The sequence below is a fragment of the Aquarana catesbeiana genome, linkage group LG02 (assembly GCF_042186555.1).
Source record: "Aquarana catesbeiana isolate 2022-GZ linkage group LG02, ASM4218655v1, whole genome shotgun sequence".
Classification (NCBI taxonomy): Eukaryota; Metazoa; Chordata; class Amphibia; order Anura; family Ranidae; genus Aquarana; species Aquarana catesbeiana.
Genome location: NC_133325.1, coordinates 628,949,392 through 628,965,825, shown reverse-complemented (window position 1 = coordinate 628,965,825; position 16,434 = coordinate 628,949,392). Strand labels below are relative to the sequence as shown.

At 45.3% G+C, this 16,434-nt stretch overlaps 1 protein-coding gene across 2 annotated transcripts in view; it reads right to left on the bottom strand.

The window, feature by feature from the left end:
- Positions 1–16,434, bottom strand: part of LOC141128852 (interleukin-5 receptor subunit alpha-like) — a 146,452-nt gene that overhangs the window by 42,173 nt on the left and 87,845 nt on the right. For both annotated transcript variants that reach the window (XM_073616425.1, XM_073616426.1), the window contains exon 8: positions 7,025–7,172. In XM_073616425.1, the coding sequence (XP_073472526.1) occupies positions 7,025–7,172 (148 nt within the window). The remainder of the gene's footprint in view (positions 1–7,024; positions 7,173–16,434) is intronic.

Below are 16,434 nucleotides of genomic sequence, written 5' to 3'. Positions count from 1 at the left end.
ACATAGTATTCAACACGGTGCTTGCAGGGAACATTCTTGGTCTCATAATTGGCTGCATCGCTGGAAAAGACATGGCAACACTCTGTTCTTCTCAGCACGATCACGAGGCCTCTCTCTTCCTCTGGCGCCAGAAACATACACACGTCCCACGCGGTATCAAGTAGGGTAGGCTCCTCCCACTTGTTCCTCTGATCACGTAGTTCCCGGGCCTTCACTGGCGCCCGCCGTCTTTGCACTCAGAAATAAAGTCCTGCAGTTTAACCCCTTCTCTTCCTGTAAGATTTTTTTTTTGTTAAAGTTCAGTTCTCACCATAAACTCCCGATGAAACATTTCTCTGGGTTGCGAGAAATGACGGTCAACAAATCCCAGACGACGCCCCCACATGTAGCAATAACTCTCGGTGGAGCTGCTGGTTTAAGCGGGCTTGTTACCTTCACTCTCCTTCCCTCTGTTTCACCGGCACCGGGTCTAGGGTTCCGTTGAGTTTACCTCTGGACGACACACGCACCAACACTTGAGTATGTTTTCAATGCTTTATTAAACCATCAACAAAAGAAGTAGCAGGAAAGGGGCAGAAGGAGAACTGCAGAGGAAAACTCAAATACCTTTTTAGTAAGATTCTTGACAAATGTCCTTGGGGTTGAATATTTCAGTAGAATGCGCTCCCTTGGTGGAACACACTCCTTGCACGCCTGGATAGGCCTCTCTCTCACTAGCCTTGCAGCCAGCACGTAGCACGAACAAAAGTCTCTGCCACAGACTTAGTTGGGATAAACCCGTACGATCCTCTGCCACAGGATGTATTGGTTTTCTTGTGGTGAATGTCAGTCACAGTGCTTGAACCTTTAAGCCAACCCGGCAACACTATGCTGTATAGTCTCTTTAGGATACGTCCTCCAACCGAGTCACCAGTCCCCTCTCCAGACCAGCACGTTGCATGATCCTTCCATGACGGGTCCTCCCCTGGGATCTTCTCGGTTGTCCAGCTTCCTCCCTTTGGATAGACAGCTCAGGACCATTCCTCGGCCGCTGTGGTAGGCCCCAGACAAGCTTCTGGGCTCACCCCTGCGCCGCAGCAACGTGGGCCTCCGGAACGGAGGACCACGAGATAGCTCTCTAATGCATACCTGTCGGCCCAGGAGGGCCAGCAGGTGGCTGTAAAACGAACCCCAAAATATGGCGTCTGTCCCATAAATACCCTCGCCCAGAATGCAACTCGGAGGACCACCTCCACCGAGTTGTCTCCGGGACAGAAGAGCATCCATACGCTTAGACACGCTGCCGTTCCAACACTAGCCAGCGGTAACAGCGACACCCACGGCTCAGTATGTAAACACACGCAACATCAGCCAAGCTGAAGCAGAGGCAAATCTAACCTTCCTAACGAACAAGTTACTAAATTTACCTATCAGATGGTAGATTGCAAATCTACCAGCGCTACACACATTATATATATATATATATATATATATATATATATATATATATATATATAAATATATAAATATATAAATATATAAATATACATATATATATATATATATATATATATATATATATATATATATATATATATATATATAAATATACATACATATATATATATATATATATATACATACTCTGCATTTAGCGTAGGCTAGATATTCTGTGTAGACTCTATATTCAGTCAATGCAGGCAGTGTAGTCTATATAATACGCGTATTGAGGTAGTTAAGGGGAACCCTGCGCCAATTTAAAAAAAAAATGGTGTGGGGGTCATCTCCAAAATCCATACCAGGCCCTTCTGTTCTGGTATGGATTTTAAGGGGAATCCCACGCCAAATTAAAAAAAATGGCGTAGGGGTCACCCCCAAAATCCATACCAGACCCTTATCCGAGCACGCAATCTGGCAGGCTGCAGAAAAAGGGGGGCGAGAGAGCGCTCCCCGTCCTGAACCGTAACAGGCCACATGCCCTCACCATGGGGAGGGTGCTTTGGGGTCCCCCCCAAAGCACCTTGCCCCCAAGTTGATGGGGACAAGGGCCTCATCCGGGGACAAGGGCCTCATCCCCCCCAAAGCACCTTGTCCCCATTTTGATGGGGACAAGAGCCTCATCCCCACAACCCTTGCTCGGTGGTTGTGGGGGTCTGCAGGCGGGGGGCTTATCAGAATCTGGAAGCCCCCCAGATTTCGGCCCCCCCATGTGAATGTGATGTCAGAGGGGGCGGAGTCACCAGGTTACCTCACCGGGTGGCCCCGCCCTTGGCTATATAACAGCTGTCACCGCGAAAAGGCAGCAGTCGGCGGGACACCTCCCATGGAGGCGGAGTTTTTTGTTTTATTTTTTTTCTCAGGAGCATCGGCGCCGTGATTGAAGATAAATGGACATCGCGGAACAAATTGTCAAAAACTGTCTGCTGTCATTTTTACTTTTTTGACACTTTTTTGGTGAATGGGTAGGGGTACAATGCACCTCTAGGGTCCCTAGAGGCTATAGTTTGTTATTGTTGCCCCTTGCTTTTCCACTTACAAAAAGCCCAGAATATTATTATATGATTATTATTATTATTATTATACAGGATTTATATAGCGCCAACAGTTAGTGATTCACAATATAAAGGAAGACAGAGACACATAATAAATGGTGCTGGTTGGCTGGCCAGGTGCAATCAATTTCTTCTGCTCATGACAGGTGTTGCTGAGGTGTTTAGGCTTCCCACAAGTGTAGCACCTGTGGGTATCAGCTGATACTGACTTGTTATGAGAAGCTCCAAATACTATTCACTGGAAGGCTTGGCTTGCACTCCTTCACAAACTGCCAAACTTTTGTGGGATAGCCATGTAGGAGCTGCTCCTTGATCATCAGGTCCTCAAGGGACTCTTTTTTTCAGTCCTTTATTTTACTGATGGAATGTGGTGCATAAGCAACTGACCACAGTCATGTAAGTGTCTGCAGGTCCTTTCTGCAGTGACCTGAATTTTTTGCAGTAGACCTGGGGTTGATTGACATTGCATAATTATATCCTCGTTTCTGGCCTCATAATCCCCAACCTCCCTGGTTGGAAATTTCCACATAGGCCTCCCTGGTTTTCCTCTTAGGCCTGGTGTCAGATACCAGGCCCACTGCATTTGTGCATATGGTACTTCTCAAACGATAGAAAATAAATATCTCTGTCCTTTTCCATGACTGGAAGAGGTGCTTCCCTGTGCCCAAAGGAACCAGGGGGCTGAATATGATTCTGTTTTCAAAGCTTAGCCATCTCTAGTTTATGTTGGCGGGCAGCTTCTCTCTCGACCTATTGTTATTCAGCCTCCTTTCCAGCCACAGCCCTGGGTATAACTGGGTACTAACATTTATAGGTAAAGTTAATCCAGGGAAAATCCGATTGCCTCTTGGGGGATCAGGAAGGAATTGTTTTTCCTGTTGTAGCAAATTGAATCATGCTTTGCTGGGGTTTTTCGCCTTCCTCTGGATCAACTGTGGGTAAAGGATTGTGTATATGGGATTGTATGATTTATTTTATTTTTTTGGTTGAACTGAATGGAATCCCACCATCCCTGTGCTATGCTGACCTGGGTTTTTAACTTTTAGGTTCGTTAACTTTTTGTAACAATTACGAATGTTCGTTAGAAATTTGGATCCAAAATTCGTAAACGAAGTTTTGTATTTCGTACAAAATTCAGAAGCATAGTAATTCGTATTTTGGATCCTCCCGAATGTACGAATTTACGGAAATTCGTACGAATTTTTGATTCGTACAAAACTAATCGCACATGTCTATGAGTCTGCCTGGGATTATGTGAAGAGACAGATGTATTTGAGGCAGCCTACATCCACAGAAGATCTGTGATTAGTTCTCAAAGATGTTTGGAACAACCTACCTGCCGAGTTACTTCAAAAGTTGTGTGCAAGTGTACCTAGAAGAACTTGTTTTGTTTTGAAGACAAAGAGTGGTCCCTCCAAATATTAATTTGATTTGGATTTCTCTTTTGTTTGTTTACCTTCCATTTTATTAATCAATAAAATTGATTATTAACACTTCTATTTCTTAAAGCTTTTTTAAATTACAGATTTTTTTCACACCTGCCTTAAACGTTTGCACAGTAGTGTAGATATTATGTGTGTCTCTCTCAAGAGGTCTAATGTACCTTATTAGCCTTCTGGACCTTTAATATACAGTATAGGTGTGTTGTATGTCTAACAGATTGGTATCTTCTTATTCATGAGAGTTACTCTATCACAGCAGAAATTATGGATTTGGTATAAAGTTTGGCTCTGGTAGTTAAAAACACAACAGGCTCTGCCATATGTGCTTTAAGCTGGACATTTATTAAATGTTTCATCTTCTCTAACTGCTCACCACAGACATTAAATTAAAATCTGGCCATATTTGTTACCAACTTGCAAATTTTGGAGAAATGAGGGTGGCACTGTGTTTAGTACAAGCCCCCCAATACCCCCACTCCGTTTGGGGCTCATCAGACCTCACTATTTCAAGATGCCAAACATACTGAAAAAAAGATTTAGGTATACATGCACTTTAAAGTCCCAGCAGCTCTCTGGCGTCTTCACATACAATACAATTCCAACAGTCCTACATTTTACCCGAGGATAGAGAGGGCTTGTCCACACCCCAGAAGTGTCAGACGGCTGCCAGGAGAGCTATGAATAAGGTGTTTGTGCCTTTTCCTTCCCCATAGCTAACAAGCATTTAACTCATGCAAGATGGGAGAAACCCCAATGCATGGGTAAATTTAGTGGTAGGCGCCAGTGGGGCTTTAACTTTCTCCCCATAATTTGTACTGTTAAACTCCAGTCAAACTAAACTGTCCTCTAACATTGCTCTGATCTTTTTAATTGCAGCAACTATAAAACTAGTACCTAGATAATAGGTAAAGCCAGTAGGATACATGATCTCGGAATAGATAACCATAAAAAACTCATTGCGACAAAACACTAATACAGTATCTCACAAAAGTGAGTACACCCCTTACATTTTTGTAAATATTTTATTATATCTTTTCATGTGACAACACTGAAGAAATGACATTTTGCTACAATGTAAACTAGTGAGCGCACAGCTTGTATAACAGTGTAAATTTGCTGTCCCCTCAAAATAACTCAACACACAGCCATTAATGTCTAAACCGCTGGCAACAAAAGTGAGTACATCCCTAAGTGAAAATGTCCAAATTGGGCCCAGTTAGCCATTTTTCCTCCCCATTGTCATGTGACTCGTTAGAAGCTCTCAGGTGTGAATGGGGAGCAGGTGGGTTAAATTTGGTGTTATTACTCTCACTCTCTCATGCTGGTCACTGGAGGTTCAACATGGAACCTCATGGCAAAGAACTCTCTGAGGATCTGAAAAAAAGAATTGTTGCTCTACAAAAAGATGGCCTAGGTTATAAGATTGCCAAGACCCTGAAACTGAGTTGCAACTTGGTGGCCAAGACAAAACAGCGGTTTAACAGAACAGGTTCCACTCAGAACAGGCCTCGCCATGGTTGACCAAAGAAGTTGAGTGTACATGCTCAGCGTCATATCCAGAGGTTGTCTTTGGGAGAAAGACATATGAGTGCTGCTAGCATTGCTGCAGAGTTGGAAGGGGTGGGGAGTCAGCCTGTCAGTGCTCAGAGCATACGCCGCACACTGCATCAAATTGGTCTGCATGGCTGTAGTCCCAGAAGGAAGCCTCTCCTAAAGATAATGCACAAGAAAGCCAATTTGCTGAAGACAAGCAGACCAAGGACAAAGATTACTGGAAGCATGTCCTGTGGTCTGATGAGACCAAGATAAACTTATTTGGTTCAGATGGTGTCAAGCGTGTGTGGCTGCAACCATGTGAAGAGTACAAAGACAAGTGTGTCTTGCCTACAGTCAAGCATGGTGGTGGGAGTGTCATAGTCTGGGGCTGCATGAGTATGTGGGGAGCTCCAGTTCATTAAGGGAATCATGAAGTCCAACATGTACTGTGACATACTGAAGCAGAGCATGATCCCCTCCTTCCGGGGACTGGGCCACAGGGCATTATTGCACCATGATAATGACCCCAAACACACCTTCAAGATGACCACTGACTTGCTGAGGGTAAAAGTGATGGACTGGCTAAGCATGTCTCCAGACATAAACCGTATTGAGCATCTGTGGGGCATCCTCAAATGGAAGGTGGAGGAGCAGAAGGTCTCTAACATCCACCAGCTCCATGATGTCATGATGGAGGAGTGGAAGAGGACTCCAGTGGCAACCTGTGAAGCTCTGGTGAACACCATGCCCAAGAGGGTTAAGGCAGTGCTGGAAAATGATGGTGGCCACACAGAATATTGACACTTTGGACCCAATTTTGACATTTTCACTTAGGGGTGTACTCACTTTTGTTGCCAGCGGTTTAGTCATTAATGGCTGTGTGTTGAGTTGTTTTGAGGCAAAGTGCAGCAAAGCGTCATTTCTTCAGTATTGTCACATGAAAAGAAATAATAAAATATTTACAAAAATGTGAGGGGTGTACTCACTTTTGTGAGATACTGTATAAGAAACTAAGCGGCCTAAAGTAACAATACTTTTTTTTACAATACTTGTTCACACTAGTCCTGATTTAAAGCATCCAATATCTCCAACAATCTAATAGTAAACACCAAATTGACCATCATCATTTCCTTTTTCTCACTTGATTATGCAGTTCTAGCTTATATAATCATATCAAATTTGCTCTTTTCTCTCTTTTGTTGAACATTCCAAAGCTAACACTGTACCATACTGCAACTTTGTAATATGTATTATTGTTTTTTTCTGATGCCTTGCACTTCAGTTTTTGACAATGGTATGTGTAATCAATCCACTTTGATTACTAGTTGAAAGTGAAAAGACATTAATATCACATATTTTTTAATTTTTCAAGGTACTAATTTTTCAAACTTTTTCAACTATTTTAAAATTGGTAAACTAATATATCTTTGTCAGTGCTGACTTTATTTTAGAAATCAATATATCATTGGTATGCAGAAGACAATAATATAACAGGTAAACTTTGTTACTGCTTACCTTTGCCTGTAAAAACTGGCTCACTCCATGCACCCCAGTATTTGCTTTTGGCACAGTAGATTTTCTTTGCTCTTATTTGCATACTGTAACTTTTGTCCTTTTCCAGATCAGAAAATACATATTCATGGTTTTTAACATCAAAAATATTCTGAAATGTAACAATAAAAATTAAAAATATATAACACTGCATTAAGATATATGAGTTGCTCTGCTATTAATGCTATTTATTTCTCCAAGTAAATACAATGGGATAGCTGTAGATGGTATAACTGATGGTAATGGATGTGACGGACCCCAGTACTCAAGATGAGTATGTCCGGGGGACAATCCCCCTTCTTCGCATAATGACACAGGGTGGGGTAAACCGTACATTCAGTAACATGAGACACAGGTATATTCAACCTTTCCAAAAAATAATTCAATCAGTTACTGGGCACGTAGACAGCACCTAGGAAGGGCTGTTGGCGAAACCCCCCTCTAGGAACTAATAGCTGACAGTGGGTTCATTAACATGAGCTAATTAACTAGGCACTTAAACCAGCCTAGGCGACCAGACTATTCGGCCCCTACATACCTGAATACAAAATACTGTACAATACACATTCTTATAAGCTTAAAACATACCATCTTACACTAGTTCCATAACAAGTTAAAGTGGTCACAAGAATAGTTTCATCTACAAGAGATGCTAAGGCAGACAGATACAATAGAACAATGGGATACTGAAAAAACAAGGAAACGGAGGCGCCTCTGGGTGCAGACTTAAAAACTATTTTAATAAAACAAGCAGCAACAAGAATTGCACTCACATTTAGGTTGAGTTAAAAAGGCATGTGGGAGTCCCAAATGTAACCAAAGGGGTCCGTGAGGTCAATCTTCCTGGCCATGGATGTGTGTTATTAGACTGGTCTTCAATGCGCTGAATACGCTGGCCGGCAGCGATGGAGGAATACCAGAGTGAGGCTTGAAGAGCAAACAGTAATCCAGGTGAGGAGGGATGACGTCATACACTATGCGGCGCTTTTCTTGAGTCAGCAAGCCGTGAGTGACATGACGGCTGCACTCCTTTGTCAAGCTAGTAAACATGGGACTAGTGAGGGGAATATATGGGAGGGAGTGGGGGAAGTGGCAACAAGGAGGAGCTGTACGCAATTATGTCAAGAATAGCAAAGGGCATGTGAACTTTATGTTAGTGTGTGATGTAGCAGATAAGGTTTCGCTGGGCAATGGGACACTCTCAGTAATAAAGGCAATTTGCCTGGCTTCTAGATCTCTATCACCGGGAGATCCTAGTAGCAAGTTCCACTTGTTCAGATCTTCAAAGCACTGGGCACTGTCAATGAAGAAGGCTTTGTTGCCCAATTGCAGGCAGAGCTTATCCTCGCTGGAACCCTGCACGCCACTATGGATTGTTTTCTCCTTTTTCCCTGGGATGGGTGCAAAATTTGAAGGAGCTGGTCCTATGGAACTGGCACACGCAGCTCCTGATCAGCAAAGCGTGGGAAGACCTGCAGCGCAGCCACAAGTATAGGTATCAGTGGGTAATGAGCATGACGTTCAATGGCCTGGTGGATGGCGGGGAGGGCCTGTCAGTGCCCTTGGGTCAGTGCCATATGGGAGACAGATGCCAGGAGCCCAGAGGTTAAGCGTTCCTTCTAGCCTCATCAAATACTGCTATTCACTCCAGGGAGGCTGCGCTGAATGTGGGCTTCACACATCATCATTATCATTGACTTTTATGTATATCATGATGGACTGTTACCATTCTATTTCTCTAAACCCTCTGTTTTAAGTTCATTATTTACATGCATAGTATTGCCATTTATGTGGATTGTTGCTTTTAATTTTTTGCGCCAAACACTTGTTATAATAGAACAATGGGATACAGCCAAGTAACAATAAACACATAACAAACCCCACCCCACCTCAAACTATCTGGTAAAAAGTCTCTGCAGTCTTAAAGCGGGATTCCGTCCTAAAAAAAAAAAAAATTAAAGTCAGCAGCTACTAACACTGTAGCTGCTGACTTTAAATAAGTACTTACCTGTCCTGGGTGCCCGCGATGTCGGCCGCCCGAGGCCGACCCGTCCCTCGGCTCTCGGGTCCCGGCACCGCCATCCTAGGAAAGGGAAACAGGCAGTGGAGCCTTGCGGCTTCACTGCCAGTTTCCTACTGCGCATGCGCGAGCGGCGCTCCATTCTGTGAATGGCCCCGTGGTGTTCTGGGAACACACACAGTTCCCAGAAGACAACGGGGCCGCTCACCGAGGAGAAGAACTCACCGCGGAATAGGAAGAGGCAGATTAGGAAGACTGCCTAGCAACAAGGGTTTAGGTAAGTTTAATTTTTTTTTTTTCACATTTTTTTTTTTTTTTTTTAGGATTTTTGGTGATTTTTTTTTTCAGGGTGGCCCTCCACTTTAAAGGTGGAATTCATTTATCTTCATATATTTATTGAAGAATATTGTTCATAAATATTACTGTCCCAAGTGAAAGAGCCTCTTGTCAGGGCTGGCTCGGCCCTTCCTTCTCTGAGCTGGCCGCTCAGCTGTTGGCTAATTGCCAGCTCTCATCTCTCTCCACAGATAACCAGCTGTTGTGGATCTGCTCATCAGTCCCACCTACTTAAAGATCTCCAGCTCTCTTCATTCCTGCCTTCGCTTTGGTCACATCACAAGAAACTATCTCCTGCTTTCCTGTTTAAAGACTGGCTTTGCTGACATCCCTTCTGGTTCCTTATCCTGCTTGCTGTTCCTCTACTTGGATCCCTGACTTCTGGCCTGGCTGATTACCCGATCTGGTTACTGAACTCTGGCTTGGCTGACTACCCGATCCGGTTATTGGACTCTGGACTACCTTTTTATTTTTTATTAATAAACAAGTGTGATCCTGCATCATGTTCTTAGAAAAGGCCTAGTATCCTACAAGTAGGGATGAGCCGAACACCCCCCGGTTCGGTTTGCACCAGAACCTGCGAACGGACCGAAAATTTGCACGAACGTTAGAACCCCATTGACGTCTATGGGACTCGAACGTTCGAAATCAAAAGTGCTCATTTTAAATGCTAATTTTTATGGTATTGTCCTAAAAAGGGTTTGGAGACCCGAGTCCTGCCCCAGGGGACATGTATCAATGCAAAAAAAACTTTTAAAAACTGACGTTTTTTCTGGAGCAGTGATTTTATTGATGCTTAAAGTAAAAAAAAAGAAATATTCCTTTAAATATCGTACCTGGGGGGTGTCTATAATATGCCTGTAAAGTGGCGCGTGTTTCCCGTGCTTAGAACAATCCCTGCACAAAATGACATTTTTAAAGGAAAAAAAGTCATTTAAAACTGCTTGCAGCTTTAATGTAATGTCGGGTCCTGGCAATATGGATGAAAATCAGTGAGACAAACGGCATGGGTACCCTCCAGTCCATTACCAGGCCCTTTGGGTCCTGTATGGATATTAAGGGGAACCCCGCACCCAAATTAAAAAAAGGAAAGGCGTGGGGCCCCCAGGCCCTATATACTCTGAACAGCAGTATACAGGCGGTGCAAACAAGACAAGGACAGTAGGTTTGTTGTTAAGTAGAATCTGTTTGTAATTTTGAACTGGTACATTTTTAAAGTGTAGCTCCAGCCAAAAAAATCTGTTTTTAAGCTTTTTGGAAAACATAGGGAAGGGTTATCACCCCTGTGACATTTGTTTTGCTGTCTGTGCTCCTCTTCAGAAGATTTCACCTCACTTTTTGTCCCAATGACAAATGTTTTTTGAAAATTTGGGGTTTTTAGTGAAACAAGGATTGGTGATAAAGCATCAGTGTAAAGGAGAAAAGTTTTTCCCATATTAACTCTTACAGGAGAGAATTTCCCTTCCTATGGGGTAGATTTCATCTCACTTCCTGTTGTCTCCTTCCGTTTGCAAGTAGGAGTCATTTGTAAGTTGGATGTTTGAAAGTAGGGGCCTGCCCCATATACTCAGCAGAAATTTGGGCCTTAGGTGTTGTTGTGGCCTCAACACTGTAAGCCCTCACAGGGCCCTGCTGTGAAATATTAGATCAAGAATTGTAATTACATGCCCCTGTTGAACAGGGCCAGAAAAATTGGGCTTTTGGTGATGGTGGTGGTGGTGCTGGTGCCACAACACTGTAAGTCCTCACAGTTAATCTTGGTGGGCGCAGAAACGGGCCCTGCTGTGAAATATTAGATCAAGAATTCTAATTACATGTCCCTGTTGAACAGGGGCTGAAAAATTGGGCCTTAGGCACTGGTGCTGTTGCCACAACACTGCAACCCCTCACAGATACTCTAGTTGGAATGCAGGAACGAGCCCTGCTGCAAAGTATTGCATCAAAAATTGTAATTATACGCCCCTGTTAAACAGGGGCTGAAAAATTGGGCCTTAGTCACTGGTGCTGGTGTCACAACACTGCAACCCCTCACAGATACTCTAGTTGGAGCGCAGGAACTAGCCCTGCTGCAAAGAATTGCATCAAAAATTGTAATTACATGCCCCTGTTAAACAGGGGCTTAAAAATTGGCCCTTAGGCACTGGTGGCGGCGCCCAGAACCAAAAATGTTCTTACAAGCTATCAGCATGATCATTGAGGAGGAAGAGGATAATTACTCAGCATTACAGGATAGTCACTCAGCATCAGCATAGGCAGTCTTTGAAGGGATCTCACATTTCAAAAAAAAATATTCGGTTACATCAGCATCAGGTGCTTGGTAGCTGGTGGTGATCCAAGACTGATTCATTTTTATGAAGGTCAGTCGATCGATCGAGTCGGTGGACAGATGCACCCTGTGATTGGTTACAAAGCCTCCAGCAGCACTGAATGTGCGTTCCGAAAGAACGCTGGATGCAGGACAGGCCAGTAGCTCAATTACATACTGTGCAAGCTCTGGCCAGTGATCCATCCTCAAGACCCAGTAACCCAGAGGATTTTCGGTGGGAAAGGTGTCCAAGTCAGTCTTGCCCCTAGGTATTCCTGCACCATGTAAAACAGATGCTGGCGATGGTTGCTGGAACCGATCATACCTTGGGGCTGTGGACTAAAAAATTGTCTGAACACATCGGTCAGACGGCCACCTTCTCCACCGCTCCTTCTTTGACTGACCGAAGCCTCACCAACACGTTGTCCAGAAACAGGAGTTTGTAACCTCCCAGTCTCTGGGAACGCATTGCACAGACCTTTCTGCAAGGCCTCCCCAAGATGTTTCATCCTCTGCTCCCTCTGCGACGGCAAGATAAGGTCCGCAACCTTACTCTTGTAACGTGGATCAAGGAGGGTTGCCAGCCAGTATTGGTCCTTCTCCTTGATACCACGAATACGAGGATTCTTACGCAGGCTTTGCAGGATCAGGGAGGCCATGCAGCGTAGGTTTACTGAGGCATTCGGTCCGGATTCCTCTGGATCACTAAGGACGACATGGTCCGCAGCCACCTCCTCCCAGCCACGTACAAGTCCATGTGTTTCTTGGGACTGATCCCTTAAAGACTGCTGCTGATGCTGAGTGCCAGGCTCCACCTCCATACTGACACAATCCTCCTCCTCCTCTTCCTGTGTGATCGGCGGGCACGCAGGAACACTGTCTGGATAAAGGGGGCCTTGAGAGCTAAGGTCCTCCTCTTCCTGCCTCTGTTCTGCCTCAAGTGCCCTGTCCATTATTCCACGCAGCGTGTGCTCCAACAGGTGGACAAGGGGGACAGTGTCACTGATGCATGCACTGTCACTGCTCACCATCCTCGTGGCCTCCTCAAATAGTGACAGGACAGTGCATGCATCCCTGATCATGGCCCACTGGCGTGGGGAATAAAGAACAAGCTTCCCTCACCCTGTCCTGGTGCCATAGTCGCACAGGTACTCATTGATGGCCCTCTGCTGCGTGTGCAGCCGCTGCAGCATGGCCAACGTTGAGTTCCACCTGGTGGGCATGTCACAGATTAGGCGGTTCTTGGGCAGGTTAAACTCCTTTTGGTGGTCTGCCAGCAGAGCACTGGCATTATATGACCGGCGGAAATGCACACAGACTTTCCTGGCCTGCCTCAGGACATCCTGTAAGCCCGGGTACCTGCCCAAGAACCACTGCACCACCAAGTTAAGGACGTGAGCCAAACAGGGCACATGGGTCAGTTGTCCCTGTCGGAGGGCAGAGAGGAGGTTGGTGCCATTGTCGCAAACCACCATTCCTGCCTTAAGTTGGCGTGGTGTCAACCACCTCTAAACCTGCCCCTGCAGAGCTGACAGAACCTCTGCCCCAGTGTGGCTCCTGTCCCCCAAGCACACCAGCTCAAGCACTGCATGGCATCTTTTGGCCTGCATGCTTGCGTAGCCCCTTGAACGCCTACGGAGCACCACTGGTTCCGAGGACAAAGCACAGGAAGAGGCCATGGAGGAAGAAGAAGAGGAGTGGGTGGAGGAGAGAGGTGTGTCACAATCATTAGTAATAGCATTTTGGAGGCGTAACAACCTCCAGCACTACTGCACCTTGTCCTGAATCCTTCCCAGCTGCCATCAGAGTGACCCAATGTGCCGTGAAACTTAGGTAACTTAGGTGAGTCAGTGGTAATATGCACCTTACCGCTGACCGCCCTGTCCAGCGAGGCCAAGACATTGCCTTCCACATGCCGGTAGAGAGCCGGAATCGCCTTCTGTGAGAAAAAGTGGCGTTTGGGTACCTGCCACTGAGGGACCGCAAATTCCACAAACTCACAGAAGAGGCAGAGTCTATCAACTGAAAAGGTAGTAGTTGAAGTGCTAGCAATTTTGCCAAGCTAGCATTCAACCGCTGGGTATATGGATGGCTGGGAGCGAACTTCTTTCAGCGGTGCAGCAGCTGGGGCAGGGAAATTTGCCTGGTACAATCTGACGTCGGTGTACTGAAAGCAGATTGCCCACAAGTACTTGGCTGTGACACACCTAATTCTACACCTTCATTCCTCTCAGTGCAGGTCTCAGAGAAGACTGAAGGTGTAGTGGGGTTGGAGATCTCAGCTGATGAGGAGCAAGGAGAGGTCCTCTTTGTTCTTTGGTGTGGGTCTTTTAGATACGCTTGCCAACGAACTGCATGGCAGGTCAACATATGTCTGGTCAAGCATGTGGTGCCCAAGCAGGAGATGTTTTGGCCACGTGAGATACGCTTGAGACATATGTTGCAAATAGCAGCGGTGCACTCATCAAAAAAGGCCCACACCAAAGAACTTTTAGAATATCGCACAGAGACAGCAGCGCCCTGCACATGCAGAGCTTTGATGCAGTCAGTGTGCTGCCCTTAGGCTGGCCCCTGGAGGGCATCCTGCCTCGTTGGTGATGTGCCTCCTCCTCCTCCTCCTCTCTCCTATCAGGCTCCCACGTTGAGTCAGTGACCTCATCATCCCCTCCCTCCTCATCACTGGAGCAAACCTGGCAGTATGCTGCAGCAGGGGGAGTATGACTGCCAGATTGCTGTCCTTCTTGGGCACCCCCTCTGTCCGTGCTCACGTTACTGCCTTCATCTAGCTCAGTATCATCATCAGAGCCTTCTAAACGCTGGGCATCCTCCTGGAGCATGTACCCAACACTGTGGTCAAACAGTTTGAGGGACTCCTCAGGAGGACATGGTGGGGCTAGGGAAGGAGTCACTGATGCCATTGAGCCGAGGGAAGAGGCCGCGTTGGCAGCTGCTTTGCCAGACAACGTACCCTGAGCATGGGTGAGAGAGGATGAGGAGGATGAGGACGGCTTGGTCATCCACTCGACCAAGTCTTCCGCATGTTGCGGCTCAACATGGCCAGCTGCCGAAAAAAAGGCCAAGCATGTCCCACAGCCACGTGCTGATGAGGATGCACCGTCTCCATGACCAGCACTGTTGCCTCTAGACACAGAGCCTGCTTGCCCTCTTTTATTGGCTTGTGACTGTCTGCCTCTCCTTGTTGGCCTTCCAGACATACTAATGGCCTGCAGCTGCACTAAGCTGGGATATATATATATATATATATATATATATATATATATATATATATATATATATATATACTGAAGCTAGCAAAATCAACTGCCTGCCTGTAGTATTAGAACACCACCAACCTTCTACAGGTAGCTTTAGCTGAACACTGTGCAGAGGTCGCACTACACCGTTAAAGTCTATGGGACACAAACATCAAAAATCAAAAGTGCTAATTTTAAAGGCTTATATGCAAGTTATTGTCATAAAAAGTGTTTGGGGACCCGGGTCCTGCCCCAGGGGACATGTATCAATGATTTTTTTTTTTTTTTTTTTTTTTTTAAACGGCTGTTTTTTGGGGAGCAGTGATTTTTTTAATGCCTAAGATGAAACAATAAAATGAAATATTCCATTAAATATTTTGTCTGGGGGGTGTCTATAGTATGCCTGTAAAGTGGCGCATTTTTTCCCCGTGTTTAGAACAGTACCACAGCAAAATTACATTTCTAAAGGAAAAATTGTCAACTAAAACTGATCTTGGCTGTAATGAATCGAATCTCGGCAATATAGATAAAACTCATTGAAAAAAAGGGCATGGGTTCCTCCCCCCCACCCCCAGTCCATTACCAGGCCCTTTGGGTCTGGTATGAATATTAAGGTGAACCCCAACCAAAATTTTTTTAATATGGATATGGATAAGGATTTTAAGGGGAACCCTGCTCCAAAATTTTAAAAAATGGTGTAGGGGTCCCCCCCAAAATCCATACCAGACCCTTATCCGAGCACACAACCTGGCAGGCCTCAGGAAAAGAGGGGGGACGTAAGAGCACCCCCCTCCTGAACCAGACCACATGCCCTCAATATGGGGAGGGTGCTTTGGGGTCTGACCAAAGCACCTTGTCCCCATGTTGATGGGGACAAGGGCTTCATCCCCACAACCCTTGCCCGGTGGTTGTGGGGGTATGCAGGCGGGGGGGCTTATTGGAATCTGGAAGCCCCTTTAACATGGGGACCCCCAGATTCCGCCCCCCATGTGAATTGGTAATGGTAATAGTAATTGGTAAAGGACAGCTTGGGACAAGCCCTTTATTAAAAAATAAAAATGTCAAAGCAATGTAAATTCACGCCGCCTGAAAAAAAAAGCCGCAACCACGGGCATCAGAGGGGAGTCCCGCCCTCAGCTATATAACAGCTGTCACCTAGAAAAAGCATTTATTTTATTATTTTTTAATTAAGGACTAATCCAGACTAAAATCTGGTATGGATTTTGGGGGGACCCCTACGCCATTTTGTTTTTAAATTTGGTGCAGGTTTCCTCTTAATTTCCATACCAGACCTGAAGGGCCTGGTATGGATTTTGGGGAGACCCCCACGCAATTTTTTTAAAATTTTTGGTTCAGAGTTCCCCTTAATATTCATACCAGACCCAAAGGGCCTGGTAATGGACTAGGGGGGGACTCACGCCATTTTTTTCAATTAGTTTTATCTATATTGCTGAGACCT